Raw genomic sequence first — 22,079 nt, forward strand, 5'->3', positions numbered from 1 at the left:
CTACACAGTCCACCACCAACAGCAGCAGCAGCAGCAGCAGCAGGAGCCACAAACCTCCGACTAGTCCATCGGCTTCAGCGGCGTCCGCATGAGTGGATGAGAAACGGCAACAACGCCGAGCGGAGGAGAGAGCTGAGCTGAGCTGATCTGTGCTGTGTGGCCAAAGAGGAGGCAGTGCGCCCCCAGAGGAGAGAGACGGTACAGCACAGCTGCTCACTGTCTACTCTACGCAACAATAACACATTATTACATTCATACCTAATTCAACAGCAAGTAATAGATCATAACAAAAAAGTTACTCATGTATTAGATTTGAATATAAAATGTCACCATTTATTATACTAGAATATAATACACCAGCCTTTAATCGATAAAAATCAAAAATATTACCACATAGTAGATTTTGATATTATCGATCCTGTTGATCAGAATGAAATAGATCTAAATAGACATATTTGGGGAAACAGATATCCAATATTTTCCAACATGTTCAGATATGTTGTGGACCAAACTAATTACACTGATTTTATAATCAAGAGATTATCCAGTCATGATGGAGCCCTACCTAATTTATAAAATAATAAATTGATATGACACAAAATTAATAATTTTTAGAGCTACTTAATCTGCTTAAGAGCTGCACAAAATACTATAAATGACAAGACATAAAGAGTTCCACATTTGCTTTTAATCTATATATACAGATTACATTCATAATACATTGATAAAGGAATTAAGACTATACAATTGAGTCACACATAAAAAATTTTTTTTAATACATTTTGTACATTGTTTGGCACAAAGGTCATTACAAAGGTCCTTACTTCATTATGCCTAATACCCACACCTTTCCATAAGTCAAATGCAACAAAATATCTTGTTTCTGATTACTGAATCTGACAATTATCTGACAAACTATCGCCATAGACTAGTGCTCATGAAAAGTCTGATTGATTCATGTACAGTATGTTTACCAGAAGTATTAATGTATCTCATCATGATTTTCCAATGGCAAGAATTGTCTTAAAATAATCCTCTGAAATGACTGTTGGACACATAGAGGTCCACACTGCTGTAAATTGGCCATGTGCAGCCTTACTAAGGCGTGGTGAGATCTGAAGTTAGTGTTGGCCACCAGCTGTGCTGGCGAATGGATTGTATGGCGTGATGACACAGAAGACACAGCCAGCCTCCTGGAAAGCGTGCCTCATCTCCACCTAGTGGGCCAAACACAGGACTGCATCACCATCAGGCAGCGGGGACACCACCACAGATACATTCAATGACAAACCTCATTTATAGCAAAGTTGTGAAGCTTTCTAACAATGCAACAAACACATAAAAGAAGACAGGACTTTATTGCACCACCATTCTGAGAGTTTAATTACACACTAAATACAGTAAACTTCCTCATTAACCTAACAAGTCGAGTAATTTAGGTTAAGAAGTGGGATGGAGTAGGAATTAATGTTTTGCATCTGTTCCTTCTACAGAACAGATGCTCTGAATACGTTATTTGTTGAATGACTTGAAACTTTGACAGACAAAACCAAGAAAAGATTTCCAGTGTTTTTTCTGGCAAACCTATTTGTATTTCTGCATTTATATATTATATGTATGTAGATATACACTACCAGTCAAAGGTTTGGACACACCAGTCTGTTCAGTAATCCATCCTTGGAATCAGGGGAAAAGGTGGAATCTACTGCTGAACATGCTGAATATGACATCAAGCCCTCAGGCTGTAATATATTAGAGACCGTCATGCTGCAGTGATGACATCACAACATGAGCTTGGGAACACTTTAGTTCAAAAGCAGCTCAAATCTTAGCAGTAATAATGCCAAACACTGAACGCTGCAACAATTAATTATCTACAATATCCATACAATAAAAAAGTAATTAAAAGAAAAACTGATGTTCACTAGTGCACATCACTCTGTCCCAAATGTTGTGAGTGTGTTGCAGGCATTTCAACAAGTAGAGCTTAGTTTGTCGGTGAAAACACTGCAAATCTTTTCTCTGTCTATTTGTCTGTTTAATTAAGGTTCAGATGAATTAACACATTTCAGATTTAGTTTTTTGTATTGCAGTAAAATACCTTCTATCTATGTAAAGTTTCTGGGGCTGAAATATCTCCCATAACCACAATAAAAGGTAGAAAATCTGAGAAAAAGAAAAAACACATTGCATCCTGTGGGTAATAAACCTACATCAGATACTGTCTTCCTAAGCACAAAGTCAAAATGAGCTCTGATAAAGTGTAAATATAAAATATCTCTTGATTGTATCATGGACGTTACTCTGGGTTTTAAAACTGCATTCTCTATATGTTCTTTCTGCGCCTCACTTTCTCATTTCTGTTGGGTAAAGTCACAACTTCTTTAACATGCTCATCTTACCAGTCTTGCCTGGTCCAGACAGAGACCCACCACTGCCCCCCCACTGCCTGGTAACTTCACTGCTGAGCCAAACTGCAAGGAACAGCAGAAACCTTGTAAATGAATAATCAGGAAAAGAAACTCTCCAGCAGGCACACAGTGTAGAAAAAAACACACACTGAACACTGTTCAATAAAACATGCTGTAGATCCTTTGAGCACCTACCTGCCTCGCCAGCTCAACCATTTTGAGATTCCCAGGACCCAGACAGTCATCAGTGTAGACAGACCTGCGGCACGTGCTGTTACTTTAGCTGCACGTGTGACAGTAATGAGAACAACTTTAAATCAGAATGATGCAGTTTTACCTCCTCAGCTCAAAGTTCTGGTCCATCAGCTGTGCCAGTCGGCTCCAGTCTCTGTCCTGCAGAGCTGCCCTGAAAGAAAGAACATGTTCAGTCAGAGCTCAGGGTCTGAACTAAAGACAGCAACTGCAGCTCTGTCAGCAAAGTAGCACCAGAAAAAGTCAAAAGCTGCAATAGCTAGACATGATCATGAGCATCCAATAATTGGATAAATAAAAGTGTAGTTGTATGAGGTGCTGAAATTTAATCAGAAGTGACCAGAAACCAGTCTGAGACATGGATGATAGTATAGTACATGGCATAATTTTAGGCAATTAACAAAAGGCTCATCTAATTACATTTACTCCTAAGTTTATTAAATCCACTATAGCTTGTCGTTAGGCAGATTTTTTTCCACCAGTTTGTCTCATTTTGTAAACTATTCATGCTCCTGCACCAAAGTACATAGAGAAAATCAGCTATATTACATCATAAAACACTGTAGTTATCGATCCCATGCTGCCTCCATCAGTGTGTTCAAATGTGTTAATTTTGCGATTTCGGTGTTTGAAAGCCTTTGTCCAGATTAAAATATTTGCCACACACTTAGCAAAGAAGACAGCAGTTCACCATCAGCTCTAATGTCCTTCCTTGCATGCTAAAAATGTTGATTTTCTGTCTGGAATTTGGTGCAGGGGAGAGAGTGGTATTAAATTTCAATTTATTGACAGCCAAGTCTGTCTATTTGCAAGATAAAGTGGTGAACACATTTGTGTATATTTTATGAGGTAACTTTTTTGTTAAGTTTGTTATGTTTTTCAGTGACAGCTGCCACAGTGGTGCACATGGCCAAGTCAGTGCTGACAAAAACTGAACTATCCCTTCAATGCAGAGATATTAGCATCTATATCTAACAGGCTATATTCTTAATAAAGCATTGTTGACATTGTGTATATACACTTTTACATATATTCAAAACATTACAGTCAAATTTCTAGTGATTATTGAGTGATCTGCATTTTTCTGCTTATGCAAACTAACCTTGCATTATCAGTTATCTCAGCAAAGGTCTTCATGACCTCAACGACCAGAGACTCACCTGTGGAATGACAGAGAAGCATCCTACTAAAGGGCCCAGGTCATGGTAAATACTGTATGACTCATTTCATAATCTCCTTTCAAAAATAGTTCATGTGATGTGTGATATGCAGGTGTACCGCTGAGCCAGCGCTGTCGGATGTTGCTGTGAATGCGTCCAGAGTCACTGGGGTCACTCAGGTAGGCCAGCCAGAACTGTGGAAGGTCACTCATGTCCATAGAAATATAATTTCCTGAGAGGAGAAAACATGCAGCCAATTAAAAAGAGAGGGAGTGTATTTTGTATCGTCAACATCATATCTAAGCATAGTGGCATCAGTACCATAGCCCTGCTCATCCATGAGCGTTTTGCTGAAATCCATGTAGACTAAACCTTCATAGACCTGCAAAGGCAAAGGGACAATACATTCATGCCAGTACAGGGCTGGAAAAAGGAGACGCGTGTTCACAATGATTTCCATCACTGACCTGAACTACTCTGTCCTGCAAACCTGCAGTAATGAAGAGTTCATCAGTCTCCACATTGAGGATGAAGTTGGCACGGATTGGTTTTGGGAGATCCTGGAGTGTGAAAGATGAAATTAAAGCCAGAGTTAATCATACTGTAGCTGTCTGTTGTAATGCATTTTCCCTTTTTGCTAACATCAATTAATTCATTTATTTGTCGTCATTTATTTATAGTTATACTCAAAATGCCTGCTGGATTATTAAAAGGCAGTTTACTTTTTGAAAAAGACATTTAGCTACAGATGCACAGCAGATACACACTCACATTATTTTGTGGACACCTTTTTTGGCTTTTCTGTGCACTTTTAGTCTGAATTCTATGCACTGTATTGAAGTTATAATTTTATCAGGACCAGTGTGTGTGAGTGTGAATATTTTTTAAAGTTATATTGATCTTTGCAGATTAGAGTAAAACACAGATGAAAAGAAAAATAATAGAAAGTGTAAGAGAAAGACCATGGTAAATAATTAACTTCCTTACATTGTCTGTGATGTTCATGAATTTCATAAGACACTTCAGGGTAGCTGAGACGATGGCACTACACAAAACAGGAGATTATACACACAGAGAGATTTCATGAATAAAAAGCTGATAATAGTTCATTTACTTTGCAATGTTAATTCTTTTTTTTTATTATTTCCTTTGGTGGTCTCATGTTTTATTATGAATACATGAATCTGTGGGAAGCTAGAAACGGACGTACAAAGTTTCAGCATGAATCCAATCCATATGTACATATGAATTTGTGTTTACTGATCAATCTTTCTGTTAAATAAATGAACATCCAGAATATTGATGATAGATTTAGTATATTAAACTAAATCTAGGATCACGATTAATAAACCGTTATAGATTAACATACAGTACATATAAGGTATAATGTGTACACATGTAGAAGTCATTTTTCCCCCTTCTCTTTACTTAACTTTCTATCAAATTAAAACGTTCAACAGAAATTGATCACATTGTTTATAATTACATTTTTATAAATGTATTATCACCTTAAGATAAATAACTATTATGTTGTCAGTAACTTGAGTGAGTGGGTCCACCATGTTGTGCTGCCATATTTGTACAGTTTCCCAAAATGGACAAACTGGCTGAAGGGAGGGCTTTTTATGCTACTTGAGGGTTACCATAGTTTCTCATATACATTTAGATGGAGAGTGTGAACCAAATAGACCCCTAGATGTCACTAAATCCTAAACAATGGTCCTACATAGTCAATAAATAAATACATTTGGAAACAGACTGAATCACTTACCTGCTTCCAGCAAGACCCTGAAACAGAGACAGTGTTTGAGTGTTTTATGTTAAGGAGGAACATAGTCACTTGTTATGTAGTTTGGATTCTTAAACACTTGACACAGTATACTGCTGTGATCTCTGGTGCTTTGAAGGAATTCTTACCACCTGCCGAGGAATGTTGGTGTCGTACTTGAGAGTGAAGTTCTGCTTTGTCAAAGCAATGCTGCAGGGAAGAGTAAACAGCACAACATCAGTGACAACAAGTGTTGTCAACATGGGAAAAATAAAGTGACAGAATAAGAATACCCAAAAAGAAAGTCGCTTCAATAAAATAAATAAAAAGTGCCCTGATTTCTTAAAATCTGCATTGGCCGTAGGATAACCCATAGTACATCATTCTGCAGAGCTACACTAAATCCTATCAAAAACACCTCTTGTTATCTGTGAGATTGTGTGATCAATATCTTCACGTCATGCCTGATCTCACCCATGTTTGGAGCAGAACTGGTAGAACTTCTTACAGGTGGCCTGCAGCAGCCGCAGACCTCCCAAATATCTGCAGTGAGACACAAACAAAACATTTTTGAGAAAGCCTCAAGATGATTGACACTGTAGTCATCGAGTACACACACACACACACACACACACACACACACACCCTTCCTTCCTGCTGATACAGAACAGATCTTGTAAACTTCCAAACTCCGTAGGATCGTTGAGTGGGTGAGGCACCAAAACCTACAACATTAAATTGCAGAAAGCCACATGAGATTGAAACATGATATCACCAATGAAGACGTTTAAAATGCAAATGTAAGTGTATGTGTGTATGTGTGTGTGTTACCAAAGTTTGACTCTCCACTAGAGTGACCTCAGCCCAGAAGTTGGAGATGGACATGGCGATGGTTTTCCCATTAAATCCATCCGAGGGATTCCCCATCAATCCGACTCTGTCAGTGATCACACATTCACATCTGTCACACTGCATGTTAGCAGTTAAAGGTCCAGTAGGCAAGACCGCGTTTCCAGTATTGATATATAATTCTATAATAACCTTTCAGTAGCATAACATGAATCAATTCATCTGAAAACAACACTTCTGCAGCTCTTCCTGCCTATGTTTAGAGCCTCACAACTAAATCTGTAGCATCACAGGAGGGTTGACTATATGCTTGCCTATTATTGATACAAATATAACACTAAAAAATGCATTAAAGGCGCCATCTGTAACAATGTGGCCAAAAACGGTTACTACACTCAAAATCAAAACAGTGCGGCGAGTCGTACCCGCCTCCCGCTCCCCCCCTCCCCTCCAGAGTCGAGGTTGCCAGAGCAGCGTGTTCTCCGTCAGCAACGAGCGAGGTTGTGACTATGGCGAGCGTTTTATCATAAATGAGTGGCTCTAAGACACACAATTCTTTTCTCACAGTAAAGATCAAGATGTATTATAATTTATGGTACTGTTAGCTGTTGACTGGGGACTAACGTTATGCATGATATTTGACAGAAGAGAGGATTTTATGGCCAGTTGCTTTAGATTTATTACATAATGCACCTTTAATTATAGTTTTTAGTGTAGTTTTTTTAACAGTAGAGGGCAGTAAAATCACAAATGTGGCCTAGTATTGAGTTGCACTTTCATATTCATGTATGGTGATACTGAATTTGAATTAAAACTCTCAACACTTTTTAGATATTTAAATATATGTAGCGATATTTAGATTTCTTAAGTATGTTATAAAAAAATTCTTCACATACAACTGGGGGCCCCAAGCAGCCGCTTAGTACTCGGCTCTGCTGCCACGTGATTGCTTAATTAGATATTTGTGTTAACAAGCAGTTAACTGAAATGAGTCCTTTGATCAGTCCCACAGGGACACTTCCGTCTCTGCATTTAACCCATCCTCTACTTCAGGGTTTCTCACTCCTGTTCAAACACACCTGATTCAAATGGTCAGCTGGTCAGTAAGCTCTGCTGAAGCCTGATCACGGGCTATTTGTTTGAATCAGGTGTGTTGGAACAGCGGACAACCATTGAGCAGCGCCAGGGGAAATGGGGGTTGGGGACTGCGCTCATTTTTAAGTTTGGCTCCAAGAGCAAAATATGGTAACGCTTTCTTTTACAGTCCCCTAATTACCTGGTATTTAGCTGGTAAATTCATGGTAACACTAAAGTGTTGCTAGGTAATTACCAAGGGTAATAAGATAAGTAAATACAGTGAAACCGTTGCCAAAATACTGGGTAATGCACGGTAATGTACTCGGTAAGTAAAGTAAAACTGTACTGTAAAAGAAAGCCAAGCTTGTTTCCATGTAATTACACACATTTTTAGGGTTAGGTTTGTTAGATTACCCCTTGGGTAAATCGCTAGTAATTAGGTACCTGCTTATTACCAGTTTATAACCCAATAATACACTTACATTTACCATAGTTTTGCCATAGTTTAGCTGTACATACCTTCTTATTAACAGCAGTAATAACACGCTATAATTAACTATATAGTTACCAGGTAAATGCCCAGTATTTTGGCAACAGTTTCACTGTATTTACTTTCTTATTACCATTGGTAATTACCTAGTAACACTTTGGTGTTACCATGAATTTACCAGGTAAATACCTGGTAATTAGGGGACTGTAAAAGAAAGCGTTACCAAAACATTGTGTTCATCCTTGCAAGTAAGAAACCAATTAGAGCCTGTTTATAAAGTTAATCATTGATAATCTTTGAGGTGACAGCAAATTATTCCACAGAGTGTTTGTCTTCCTGGTGATGCTGCTTTCTCACCTGGCATATGACCTGCATGTGATTGGTTTAGCAGCATTGTCTTGCCGCTTGGACGAGTAGTGGGTGAGCCACTTGGTGTAGTCCGACAGGCCCTGAGATGACAGAAAATACAAGAAGAACTGAGTAAATCTGCTGTGCATATGCTTCATTGTTGTTTTTAGCTGTGCATTAAAGAGATAGTACAGGTTATTAACGCATAATCAGCGCTGACTGCATTATACTACAAACATAAACAATAAGAGATAAGGATACACACCACTTGTCCAATAAGCTGGAAGCCAGTAGGCAGCTTCATCCCAAACACATCCATCTGTTTCTCATTGATGAGCCACTCCTGAAGACACAAGAGTCTGGCATTTACTTCCCTGAGTCACAATTATCTTAGAATCATCATGTATAGAATCATTCTGATTCTGATTCTGATTCTGATAATGACCTGACGTCACAGTGATTTTGAACAATTTCTTCATGAAAAGTGAGAAATGCATACAAATGTATTCGTAAATGCACACATGTTAATAATGACCTAGATTAGAGCAGTAGTTTCAGTCAAGCATCTCCATGGAATAAGAAGTTCTAATAACTGTCCGAGTGGTTAAAAAGCAAATCATTTATCAGTAAATGGTTTTGTTTGTACAATCTTTTGTAAGACTTGATCTTGATGGAAAGTTGAGGAAATATTTGTACACATATTACATGTGTATATGTGTGAAATACTGTGTAAATGAAGAAGACCTGAAGTTAAAGTTCAACTTTTTTCAAGTATGATTGTGTGAGGTTCATAGCCCTGACTACACCTAGTGTGTCAACAAGGAACAAATGCAAGTCATGGACATTCATGCTCATTGAAAACATGGCTTTCAGCAGGAACACAAGGAAAAACAGATTCTAGCCACATCACACAATGCTCACCTTATAAAAGCTATACCTGTTAAAGTGTATGACATCTTAAGAATATGTTTACCACTTTACCTGACAGTCGTTTTATGGCTGAAATCTAAAGTTGTAAACTGCTCACGCTCCTGCACCGAAGTCCATAGAGAAAAACTGTGATTTTACATCATGGCAAACAGGATTTATTGACCCGCTGCAAGTTCAGATGTGTTATTTTGTGACTATGGTCTTTAAAATCCTTTGATTACTTAAGTGACATAAATTTGACAAATGAGACAGCAGTAGACCACGTGTGGTAAAAATTCTGATTCTCTCTATGGACTTTGGTGCAGAAGAGTGAGTTGTATACAAACTTGACTTTCTGGATATTGTCTGGAAACTGGTTGAATAATGTCAAGACAAAGCAACAAACATCATCTTATGCTGACATAGATTGATTAAGGTGAGTCTTTTGTTAAGAGGCAAAACATTTTATTTTGTTGTTCCTGCAGGCAGCCATGTTGTCATGTGGCAGTACCTTATAAAACCTGAATTATCACTTTAACTATTAATCACAGTCCAGACCCTATGACGTGACAAAATGGCAGGATGTTGATGATGCTTGACTCTTTGATAGTTACCCAGAATCTTCCCAGCGACCTGTCTGTGGCTTGTGGCTGTAGCCTGAGGAAGTCAGACAGGTGGGGCAGTGTGTCCTTCTGGATGCAGTAAAAGACAACGCTGGCCAGCCGTGATGATGTCGTACCTGCCGGAGGTTTCTCCAAGAAGCGAGTTATTCTGAGTCATTGATTGAAATCAAATTGGCAACATGGCAGCAAGAGAATCATTTTAGATAAATGTCCAAAATTGCACCACAGAAAGTGTTTTATTTGTCACCTGTTGGTGTCAGGGCAAACCTCCACGATGCCCCTGGAGCTGCTCTTCTCGCTCTCCTCCAGCTCGTAGTAAATGATAAGCTCCCCAGACTGCAGACACAGACACACAAAATGTGCTCATGACATTAGTTACATCCAAAAAGCATTAATCAAAGATTAATTGAATCTTTTATATGGGTGCAGGGACTTTAAAGATGCAGTGCGCAACTTTTGGTGTTTTTGACCCAAAAAAATTTAACATTATTTTTGTGCTGCAGCATTCACTCTGGACTCTCCTTTATGTTTTCCTGTGTCAAGCAGCGTAATGCCGCCCAGCTACATGAGATCCAAACACTGCTATACTGACAAACACAGAGTGTCATGTGGAGCTGATTTGATAATGGTTTGAATCCAACATGTGTTTACATTTAAAAACTAAGTACTACAATTTCAATTCTAGATTAACATGATTGCTCTGCAACTTAATTATACTGATATAATGCTGGAATAGGGAACATATTTTCATTGTGATTTTTCAATAATTCCACAATAACCTGTCAACATAATGTAAATCAAGTAATCTGATAGAAAACTAGACTCCTGCACATCCTGTGGACTCTGCTTCCAGACTTGGGGAAATGGGCCTTGTGACAGAAGATTTTGACCAATAATATATATAGAGAGAGATCTCCTATTGGCTGGGATACTAAGCAGTTGCATCTCTTCTGTTGAAAGGTTGCCACCTATGCTGCAAAACAACTAAAAGAAAGATGAAAAATGCTGTCATTTTGGACTCGAAATTAACTGTTTGTCCAGCAATTATGCGTACTGCAGCTTTAATCTAAATCTGCTGCTGTTATCAGAACATACCCTGTGCACACATTACACTGCGTGATTCCAACTTCACTGAAATAATTATGTGTATTTGAGTAAATTGTAAATCTCACCTTTGACCTGAAGAAGCGGATGACCTGAGCAATATCAAAGTTTTGGTCGGCACAGAGCATGTCCCCTGCAATCTGCTTAAACACACAAAGGAAATCCACTTATGTACAGCCTTGTTTCCACCAAACTGTCAAACATTTACACAGTAATTTTCATTTTAATGGTCAAAAGTTGTTTCATTTTCTGGTAAAATGATTACATTATTTGTTGCCAAAAAGTGGGACGGTACCAGCATCTCTCTGTTTAAGTTATCATGGCCCACAATAACAATACATGTAATTAATTTAATTATTAAAGATAATCTAAATATACAAGTTGGGAAAATGTGAAACATAAATCCAGTTTTTAGTTTAGTTTAGTTTTAGACAGCAGTGCTGCTTTTTTCTTCTATGTTTAATTTGTTAGCGGGCTAAACTGTGTCGCACTGTTATGATGTCACACTATTTGCATAGCTGACAGAGCTATTGCACACTCACACTGAGCTAGATCAAGGTTAACCATTGCAAACTGTACCATAGTGAGCCAAAGTGCACTGTACCACTTGGGGTAAAAGCAGCATAAGAGAGGCATTCGCTGGACACAGTGAAATATATTTTTATTTTAATCACAGATTTATCGTACCACCATGATGTCGTCCTGCAGCTTGCGACTGCGTATGGCCAGCTCCAGGTCAGCTACGGCTCCAAGACGGTCAGCCAGTGTAGTGCTGCCATCATTGACCACGTTTTCCACAGGGAAGTCATTGGCCGTGGCCCAGCGTTCATAGTGCTTATACCTGCTCACAGGACCAGAAGAGGGAAAAGCTTAATTCAAGCATCAAAAAGTGATGGGCTTGTATGAAGGACTGTGCTTTTGATGTGCTTACTTGTCTGCGTTTGTGACCAGATACACTTCTGTGAAGAGCTGCCGCCTGTAGAGAAATCAAAGACGTCGTCAGCCGTGTACCAACTGTGCACTTTCTGTCAACGCGGGGTCCTCACATGAGAGGCTTGTTTGTGTCGGGGTGACTTTACACTGATACTCACATATTAACAGTTTCCCACCAAAAGTCAAGGATCTTCTTGCCTCCGATGCCAGGGAGCAGGGCCTTTGGGACCCCGGCCAGGTGGCTGTACAGGCCGGTGACGTCATTCTGGGAAGTAGAGAGGAGAGAGGAATAAGAATAAAAAAACAGGTGGACACAGCAGCCAACCACACCGTGTCAATAAATGAACATCCGTCCACGGGGATGTGATCGCATGTATATGGCTCTGCCTTTGGGATTCTAAAAAACAGGTTATGTAGTAAAAGATAAACCAATGTTTTTAAAATGACACCATCTTATTTGTCTGATTTACTCTTAACCTTTTAACCCTTGACAACCCTCAAAGTCTTTTGATTCTATTTATTGATTTTTTAAGGACAGAAATGCTATTGTACATTGTGGTGACAGCATTCTGTTCAAAGAATACAGAAGCATGAAAAGTAACAAACAATAATATAATAAATACTGATATAATTGCATCAAGTAAAAAAGAAATCAGAACTCATAAAGGGCACAAAATAAACAAGAAGCTAAAAAAAGATCTAACCTTGCCGACAACAATTACAAAGGTGTAAACCATAAAAAGGTCCACATTTGGTTAAGATCTGTGGATTTACCTACTCATCATTGGTGGACTGATGACTATTTATCAAGTAGTGTTTTCCAGATTTTTAGGAAGATGAGTTCTTAATTAGCAAGTTTATATATTTATACATCAGAGGCATCCATATTAATTACATTCCCAAGCTCCCTCAACCACTGATATAATGTACATGTAGGGGAGGTCTCAGAATAAGGTGTTTTGCTTAAAAAGCCTCTAGCAATTTTATTTTTATTTACTACCATGTCCTCATAACTAATTTATCTGTTCTCACAGTTTTTTTTATGTTTAATCTTGATTTATTTATATATTTCTGCCTCTAGTAAACACTATATATATACTATATATTCACTATATATCACTATATCGCTCCTTTGTGATGTATTTTCCAATGTTAATGTTCTATTCTACTGTATACTGGCCTTTATGTGTGACATGATTGTGTGTTCATGTTTTAATGTGAACCATTTTGTTTGTAACTTGAAATGTATGAAACGCGCTTTGTAAATAAAGTTGTATTAATGGCTGACGTCGACATACATAATGACGTAATTCGTTTTAAAGAAACCTCACCTCTTTCACACTTGAGCTCCCCTTCACATTGTTAAAACTATATATATATATAACTTTATATCGCTAGAGGGCGGTAGAGCTCACAGTAAACCAGGTCCAACAATAAACCATTTCATGAAAAGTACAGTTTTACAACTAAATCACGTGTGAGCCGAATGCACGCCTGCATCTTCCCGATTGCGTAAATGGTCCAAGTACCTGTATATACGACAAGACTACCTATAATTCAAGTTAGTGACGTGAAAATGCCTTATTATTAAAGCGAGTTCGGCGCACACTCAGGTATACGTTCAGTACAACTAACGCGGACTTTGCACCGTTCTGCAATTTCAAACTACTTACCTTGATTTGTGTCTCTAAGACGGTGCCGTGACCGGCGACCAGCAGAATACAGATCATTAGTCCAGCTTCAGTTTGTCCGATGCTGCTAAACTGTTTTCTAACAGTGGAAGGGTTGAGAAATATGTGAGAGCTTAAATGTCCCAGTGTCAGTGAAGAGACTTCCGGGAAATAACCTTCACAATAAAACTACCAAGTATAAGGGTAGATCATGCTAAATCCTGTTGAGGATTTTTTTATATATATATATATATATATAAACAACAAAAAACTGCATACATATTTTCTGGATAAGTAAAATATAAATAATTATCCTCTATTTTCCTTATAGCATTGCTAAAACAACAAATCTAATGGTATCCTAAGACTTCTGCACAGTACTGTGTATATGTATACGTATATATATTAAACAATTACCCCACAGTGCTCCAACTTTTCGACTAATTTACCAAATTTAATAAACACATCTGAAGTGGTTTATGACAGACGGCACATGATCTGTTTTATTTATGACATGATTGTAAAGACATGTGGAGCCAACCTAATGCAACACTTACAACCCCGGTTTATTTTCTTTGTTACATTGTTGCAATGTAATTATTATTGTCTCCAGTAACTTTTCATGGAACAAAATACAAAAAAAAAAAACAAAGCAAAAAAAAAAAAAGCTTGACTACTAAATACTGGATGAAAAATCAACTGGTCAAAAGTGACATGAATAAAAGACATCAACATGAGTGCAATTGATACAGAGAAGCAGATTACTGGAGAGATGAAGAGAAAAAAGCTGACATTAGAAGTTGGTCATGTTGAAGAGCTTACTGTACTGGAGGGTTATGTCAAACAATCATAATGTTCATGGAGGAAGCCTCCAATGAGGGCTTTGCTAAAATGACTCAATGTTTTTTCATTGTCCCAAAGTTTTTTTTTTCCATTTTGTAAAAAGCTTCAAAGATAATATTTAAAGTTTTCCTTTAGCAAAGAAGCTGGATTTGAATATTCATGACAATATTATGTTTTTATCCCCTATTACATGCAAGCACGATCACTAATAAAGTATCTCAAAGTGTTTCAAGTACTCTTTTGGCCCATATGTGGTTCTCTTCAAATACCCATTGGCATCAGGCTTCTCAGTGTGGATCTGTGCTGGACGATCCCACGACACCATGCTGTCGCAGCAGGTTCCTCAGGATCTGATTCTTGGACTTCCAGTCTTCCACCTGAACAACAACAGATAAAAAAACATAAGTAATGTGGTAAAACCAAATGAATGGCTCATTTGGGAGCCATATTTAACTCTGAGAGGGTTTTGTTTTGCTACGTTGCTCTGATGGTTAATGGTAAATGGTTTTGTATTTATATAGCGCTTTTCCAGTCTTTATGACCACTCAAAGCTGCTTTACACTACAGTTCCCATTCACCCATTCACACCCATTCAATCACACTTTCATACATTTCTCTAACACTCAACTTTCATACCACTCACACGCTGCCGGCACAGCTGTCAAGAGCAACGTGGGGTTAAGTGTCTTGCCCAAGAACACATCGGCTTGTAGACTAGCTCCCACTGAGCCACCGTCGCCAGGTGATGACAACAGTTTTGTTAAAATGTCATTATGATGATTCTTTCCAAAAAAAGTCATTATGATGATTCTTTCCAGTCCTATAGAGGCCTGTTTCTGGTAAACTAGTGCAGTAACAGCTGTAATTTATACATGATACAAAAAAAAAACAGCCATACAAATGGACACCAACCCTTAACACTTACTCTGCTCAAGTTTGAATTTTTCATGTTATGAATATGTTTGCCATTAGCCAATAGCCTTCTCTGGCTGGAAATTGAAGTTTATTTTGCCACATGAGGGTCATGGGGAGGTGTGTGCACCCTGGACAGTTCGCCAGTCCATCACAGACAGATACATAGACAAACAACGACCCACTTTTACACCTATGCTCAATTTAGAGTGTCGATTTACCTAATCCCCACATTGCATGTTTTTGGACTGTGGGAGGAAGTCAGAGAACCTGAAGAAAACCCATGTACACACGGGGAGAACATGCAAACTCAATGCAGAAAGACCCTTGTTCCGACCGGGTCGCGAACCTGGGTCTCCTCCAGCGAAGGGAAGAGTGCTAACCACTGCACCAACCGTGTGGCCAGCACCAAAGTCTATAGAGAAAATTCTTGATTCATTGCTGCCTCCATCAGTAAATATAAATGTTAGTTTGTGACTTCTGTGTTTCACATCCTTCGTGCAGGTTTATCTAAGTGACACAAACGCAATGCAGGGGTGTGTTTTTTGATGTAAACATTTAGAAACATAAACTAGCACTTAAAATAATCTCTCTTTGTGTGTTTGTAAGACAACATGTAAGGTGAACATATTTGCAATCAGTCTCCACATATAGGTTTTTATTTTACAGTAGAACTGCGTAGTTCACACTACATGATTTTTCAGCCTGATAATCCACTTACAAATGTGTTTTGCAAGACATGGCTAATCACCCCTAAGCCACACATGATTGGTAGTCACACTAAGTGCAACATATTCAAAGGCATGGCCCGTGGAGAGCCAGTGGCGCAGACCCTGATCTAATTTCCAGTACGCTAGAAATTTCACGGACAGTGAACACACTGACTGCAAAGACTCCTGATCATAAGACAGGCTGTGTTGAGATCAAATCTGGTAGTTATGTGGTGTGAGCTTGACTTCACTTGATATATTACTGTGTAAAAATCTAAATCAGAGGTAAAGACCACATGGTGACAAACCTCCTGTCTGAGCAGCTGGTTATCGATCCTGAGACGATCGAGGGTGCCAATGTCCTCCCCCAGCTTCAGGTTGCTCTGCCTGAGTTCCTTGATGTACTCGCATGCTTTGGACAAGATTCCTCCTTTGCTCTGAAAGAAAACAAAACAGAAAGCAGATAGATGTTGTTTTCCTTGTTTCCATGTTTGTGTTGTCACTATTCACACACAGATGAAAAAAACAACACAGAGCACAAAAGGCCAACCATTGGGAACTGTGTTATTCTACACTTTTAGCAGGCTAAAAATGCCAGGTATAGCTGTTGAATTTAGAGTGACAGAGGCTTCAGTCTGTGGTCTCACCTGTCCTGTCTTGGTGTAGTCAATGTTACAGTCTGGGATGGCCTTCGACAGCTGCACAATCCAATTGTTGATCTTGTCCCGCCTTCGCCGCTCAACTGTTGGTACAAGATTATTTCATTTAAGATTGAGTCTGTCGTATCTACTCAGATATTAGTATTAAAAGCACAGTTGTCACATCAGATTATGAGCTCTAACCTTCATTGTGCTGTGCTCGCCGTTTATCATCTCTTGACCCCCGAGGAGCATCTTGCTTCCTAGACAAGAGATTACAGGAAAGAAGAAAGTGATTCTTTTACGCACTGTGACATAATGTAAGTGTGTTCTGTTATGATGTAATAACGCTATTTACGGCTGAGTGCGAGGTGCAATTGTCCGCTGATTGGATGTCAGAACTTCCTGGGGTGACATCATCACGTAGAGCTGCCCTATAAAACAAGAGATTACTGTTTAAGCATAAAGCATCTTACAGCAAAAATACTTACAATGTCTTACACCATAAAGCTTTAACAATCATGTTACATCTTTCTTTAAAAAGTTCTAGTTTTCTAGGTTTTTTTTTTTGGTTTTGGTTTAGATTTCATAAAGTTTACTGTATATGCGTTATTACCTGTGGGTGTGGTCTGGCCCAGCAGTGTGTCAGAGGCCTGCACTGTGGTCACCATGGTGCCGGTGGTGGCGTCTGCAATGGTGGCGGGATAGTACGTGTACTGCGTCTCACTGCTGCCATCTCCTTCCAACCCCTCCGACTGGGAGAACACAGCCTGAAATGAAAAACACATTCAAGGGATAATTCTGGTTTGTATTCAGTAACATCTGAATTTCTACACACATCTCGATATTCTGTCATGTTTTTTTTTTTTAGCACAGCCCTTGTTAACATGTGTTCCTAAATGAAGATGTTCTGTGATCCAAATGTGCTGCTCACACAACCAGTGTGCCCCAGGCTTTAGTCAGTGATGATATCACCTGTGTGACAGTTTGACTGGTTGCAGGGAAACCGGTGACAAGGCTGACTGCTGCGGCTCCATCTGTCTGAGCCTCTAACTGGCCATCTGACACCTGGATCACTCTGTAGGTCACCTGCAACACAAGATATTACACCGAGTGGTTCGTATTAATGGACTGTTCAACTAAGGTGATGCACAAATCGCTATAGGAGCACTGCACACATACAGACTTCTGCTGTCAAGTCTGCGCTAAGTGGTTCATTAGTACACAGACAGTGACAGTCACTGCTGAAAGCTCTTACTGATGTCAGCTTGTTTCTCTTCATCTCTGCAGTAATCTGCTTCTCTGTATCACTGATTGTTTTCCTTTTGTGTGCATGGGTTTTCTCCGGGTTCTCCGGCATCCTCCCACAGACCAAAAACATGCAGATTTGGGGATTAGGTGAATTGGTCACTCTAAATTGATCGTAGGTGTGAGAGGGTGAGTGAATGGTTGTTTGTCTCTATGTGTGGCCCTGTGATGAACTGGCGAACTGTCCAGGGTGTACCCCGCCTATCGCCCTATGTCAGCTGAGATTGGCACAGCACCCCCCGTGACCCTCCGGTGGAGGATAAAGGGGTAGATAATGGATGGATGGATGGTGTGTGGTATTGGAAGGAATAAACAGTGTAAGTGTATTTGTGGTTATGTTTAAGGCTGCAACAAATAATACATTGGCAACTGAAAACTTATTAACTCACAATCAATAACTATTTTGATCATTTAATCAGTTTGAATGGTGAAAAACAAAAACAAGTTGTGTGATTTCAGTTTCATAAACTTTTTTTTTGTTTGCGCCTCGATGACAGAAACTTGGTTATTTGGTTGTTCGGCAAAATAACGCATTTGAGAATGTTTAATTTTCAGATTTGGAAACAATATTCGATTTATTTTCTCACATTTTTTGGGCCACACAACTCATCTTTATTTACAGAGCTCTTTCCTTCCTACCTGCCCTCCTGCTCCTTCTGTCTTGAAGAGATATTTGATGGGTTGGTCAGTGAAGGTGGCTGCAGACTGAATGGTGGCAATAGCCGCTGGATCCTCTGCAGTGGCTACTGACCCTGTGAGAGCACATAGCCAGAGAAACTGAAGCAGCGGAGGGAAACAGAGCATACCTGCCGCACTAATGATAATGCCAAAGGTTGGAAGTGGTACACACAAAGCACAAACATACCATGTTGTCATGGTTTCACTGTTTAAGTGCAGGCACTCAAAGTGAATTTAAATGGGCCAAGACACTTCAGAGACATAAGGTGGGTTTCCATCAGCCAGATTTATGTGTTTAATTTGTGATAAAAATGGATGGAAACGATGGACAAAGTTTTTAAATACTGTATTGAAGTTTTTAGTCTTCGGGGATGTGGTAAATTTATATAAGTGATAAAAAATGTGAATAAGCGCAAAGGAAGCAGATACAGAGAATACATACGGAATAACAAAAGAGGAGGTTTGAGTGGCCCAATGAGAAAACCACAACATTTATCGACTAAATGCAAGAGGCAAATGTTTTGCTGGGTGCTCTTTGTTTATGTCGAGATGTGCTTTTCCTCTTCATTTTCTGTGGTGAGCTGCACTTTACATTTTTTTGTACCTGCCTACTGCTCATCTCTGTGAATGAACTCCAGTGGACAGAAACAGACATGACTTTTACTGATTTGTTTTTAAAAATGTTGGTTAAAATGTATTGTATGTTTCACTATAGCAGATTTACACCAGCCTAGTTTATGCTCATTTTAGATTGTACATAAAGTAAATGCAATCACAATTTTTTTTATATATAAATCTTGAAATATCAAAGTTTTTACACCTCAGGATGATCGAAAAGTTGGCATATGAATAAGAAGGTACATGCAACTAGGTACAATGGAAACAGATTCAATAAAGAGAGACATTTCAGTCATCCTTACTTTATTGCATCTGAGTCCAAAATTTGCTGAGAGATGTGAGGGGGTTTAAGATTAAGAACCCTTTAAGTCCCGCAAGGGGAAATTCAATTCTGCAGTGAGTTAGTGAACACACACAGCACACAGTGAGGTGTAGAACATGTAACCCAGCGCAGTGAGCTGCCATGCCAGTGAGCGGCGCTCGGGGAGCAGTGAGGGGGTTAGGTGCCTTGCTCAACAGCACTTCAGCTGCGGACTGGTCGGGGATTGAACCGGCTACCTTACGGTCTCGAGCTCGAAGCCCTAACCACTAGGCCACAGCCGCCCCCAACAACCCCCCGGGTTGTGTTATTGTGTTTGATAGCACATGGCTTTAAAGATATTCTCCCTAACTTTTTTACTTTTTTACATAACAATAAAGTCATAGATTTAGCTGCACGTGTGATCAGTTTACCTTCCTCGTTGACGATAACACTCCCATCAGTATCAGGGCTCTTCTGTTGGCTGCACGTATACAGTAAAAATAAAAAACAAACAATAATATGCTTAAACATATGCTGTTTCTATATATTCTAGTTGTTATTAGCCGACACTGTTCCAGCCCCACTCACCTCTTCATTTCTGCCCACAGCCTTGAACGAGGAGACCGCCTTCTCTCTCTCCCACAGCCACCACACTAAAAAGCGAAATCATAAGTTAAAAACAAAGACAAAGGAAAGTTACTGTGGACTACGGTATAAGACTGTTATACCGGTGGTTATTAAGATTTAACGACACGGGCGCAGGAGCAGAGGTTTGAAGGTAAAATGTTAAATTAGGGTTGGTGGAGTAGCTAGCTGGAGACTGCAAGCGCAGTTACAAACCCATTACTATGCGTAATACCAGAAAGTAGATCTTCCTGTTTTCACAATGAAAGCCTACATGTAGAGCATATCAAACATCAAAATGCGTCTACATGTTCAATAAACCATACGTTTGATGCGACAATAAACCAATGTTCATCAACGAGTTGTGTTTATACGTGTATGCTTTGTTATTCTGAGAAGATTCTATGTGTGTGCAAGCAGATGATTTAATTTGACATTTTGACCGGAAGTTGTTTCGTTGTGACGACTTGCGACGCGATTACTTTCTTTTCTGCTACATTGCCGCTCGGCCCCAGCGGTTTTTACAGATGTTGAATAAAACACTTTCCTCAGCGCTAGCTTAGTTACAGCAGCGACCACGGAGGCTGACTATGACGTTTACTCGATATAAAACCAACTACAGTATATACGCAACGTTTATTAATGTCCAATATATCCCAGTCCAAACAAAGATCTACTTACGCCGCAGTGATCCTCCCCCGATATTTGTCAACAGACCTGCCTCTGTGTTGGCTCTGCGCATGCGCCACAGGAAATGAGGTCATGTAAACTTAGAATCCATTTTCCATACCAAAACAAATTAGTATAGCCAAGTGTTAACCATCATTCACATGGTTTGTTTCATATACACATTTGCTGGTTAAACAAATAGCAGGGAAAAAGTGAACACTTGCCAAGCAAGTTGCATCGTGACTATGACTATGGAAATATGTCAGCATTTTAATCACAGACATTGTTTTGCCCTGCAATATAGAGATATTGTATTCAGTTGTTGTGCTCATCAAAATGAGGATGTTGATGTTTTTTCCTTGTCAATCTGATTCTGTTTCTTGTCAATTTTTAATTTTGAAGACAACAACAAATGTGGATGTTATTTTGTAATAATTATTGTTATTAGGGACCCTATTGTAATTCAAGGAAATATTATTGTTGTTATTTGCATGAATACTACTACTACTAATAATAATAATTAAAAATATATATTTATTGTAATTTTATTGTTATTCTGTTTTTATTTAAGCATTGTCTGTTCTGCATCTCTGTAGCTGTTTTATATATTGGCCTGAAAAAGAATCTCTCCTTTTTATTTTTTACGATTTAGCCCTTAAGTTACGAAACATGTTTCATCGAAGATCAGAGAGTGATCACACTAACTTTTCGAATCTTCTTTTAAATCGGATTTTCATTTGAACCATTGCTTCTGTATGGAGCGCAGAGTTACCGAGCTGTTTTATTTTGACAGTTACAAACCGGAAGTCGTACATCTCGTATACCTGACTCAGGTAAACAGAAAAGACGAGCTGCGTCTCGGCGTCTGGGCCGAGAGGAGTCGCTGTGTGGTGACCCACAGCAGGTGTTTCCTGACTATTATGCATCAAATACATAACTAAAATAAAAGTCTGAGATAACACAATAAAAACCACCACGATGACCACGCAACGAGCGGTTTATGAGAGTAGTTTTTTAACAGTAAAGGAAAGAAAAGTTCAACCTTAAAACAGGAGAAAAACGCTGGACAGCGCCCGTGGTTCGATCCCGGGAAGGGAAGGCGTAACTTGAACAAAGTTTGTGTTGAGTCGAAGTAACCACTGAGCTAAACCAGCGCGGTGAATTTCCACGAAATGTAACCTTAT

The 22,079-nt window shown here is 39.1% G+C and overlaps 2 protein-coding genes across 2 annotated transcripts; both read right to left on the reverse strand.

Moving 5' to 3' along the window:
• Nucleotides 1-60: 60 nt before the first annotated feature.
• gkup (glucuronokinase with putative uridyl pyrophosphorylase) lies at nucleotides 61-13,686 on the reverse strand (the record flags this gene model as incomplete). The annotated part of the gene is made up of 24 exons (XM_083886873.1): nucleotides 13,598-13,686; nucleotides 12,083-12,189; nucleotides 11,923-11,967; nucleotides 11,679-11,832; nucleotides 11,060-11,131; nucleotides 10,135-10,223; nucleotides 9,879-10,035; nucleotides 8,621-8,698; nucleotides 8,365-8,456; nucleotides 6,423-6,528; nucleotides 6,237-6,316; nucleotides 6,066-6,134; nucleotides 5,741-5,801; nucleotides 5,595-5,611; nucleotides 4,811-4,868; nucleotides 4,291-4,383; nucleotides 4,145-4,205; nucleotides 3,942-4,055; nucleotides 3,766-3,823; nucleotides 2,749-2,817; nucleotides 2,607-2,670; nucleotides 2,403-2,474; nucleotides 1,136-1,217; nucleotides 61-152 (listed from the first exon to the last, which is right to left on the reverse strand). The coding sequence occupies exons 1-24, from the start codon at nucleotides 13,652-13,654 to the stop codon at nucleotides 61-63; spliced, it is 1,947 nt and encodes a 648-aa protein (XP_083742999.1). The 5' UTR covers nucleotides 13,655-13,686.
• A 395-nt stretch (nucleotides 13,687-14,081) lies between these two features.
• On the reverse strand, nucleotides 14,082-20,928 carry usf1 (upstream transcription factor 1). Its single transcript, XM_083886706.1, has 11 exons — nucleotides 20,908-20,928; nucleotides 20,191-20,255; nucleotides 20,034-20,083; nucleotides 18,645-18,757; nucleotides 17,673-17,786; nucleotides 17,314-17,467; nucleotides 17,056-17,131; nucleotides 16,902-16,960; nucleotides 16,707-16,801; nucleotides 16,368-16,496; nucleotides 14,082-14,814 (listed from the first exon to the last, which is right to left on the reverse strand). Exons 2-11 carry the CDS (start codon nucleotides 20,196-20,198, stop codon nucleotides 14,725-14,727), a joined length of 888 nt encoding a protein of 295 aa, XP_083742832.1. The 5' UTR covers nucleotides 20,199-20,255; nucleotides 20,908-20,928; the 3' UTR covers nucleotides 14,082-14,724.
• Nucleotides 20,929-22,079: the final 1,151 nt, after the last annotated feature.

The sequence above is a fragment of the Microchirus variegatus genome (assembly GCF_963457635.1).
Source record: "Microchirus variegatus genome assembly, chromosome: 3".
In the NCBI taxonomy this organism is placed as follows: Eukaryota; Metazoa; Chordata; class Actinopteri; order Pleuronectiformes; family Soleidae; genus Microchirus; species Microchirus variegatus.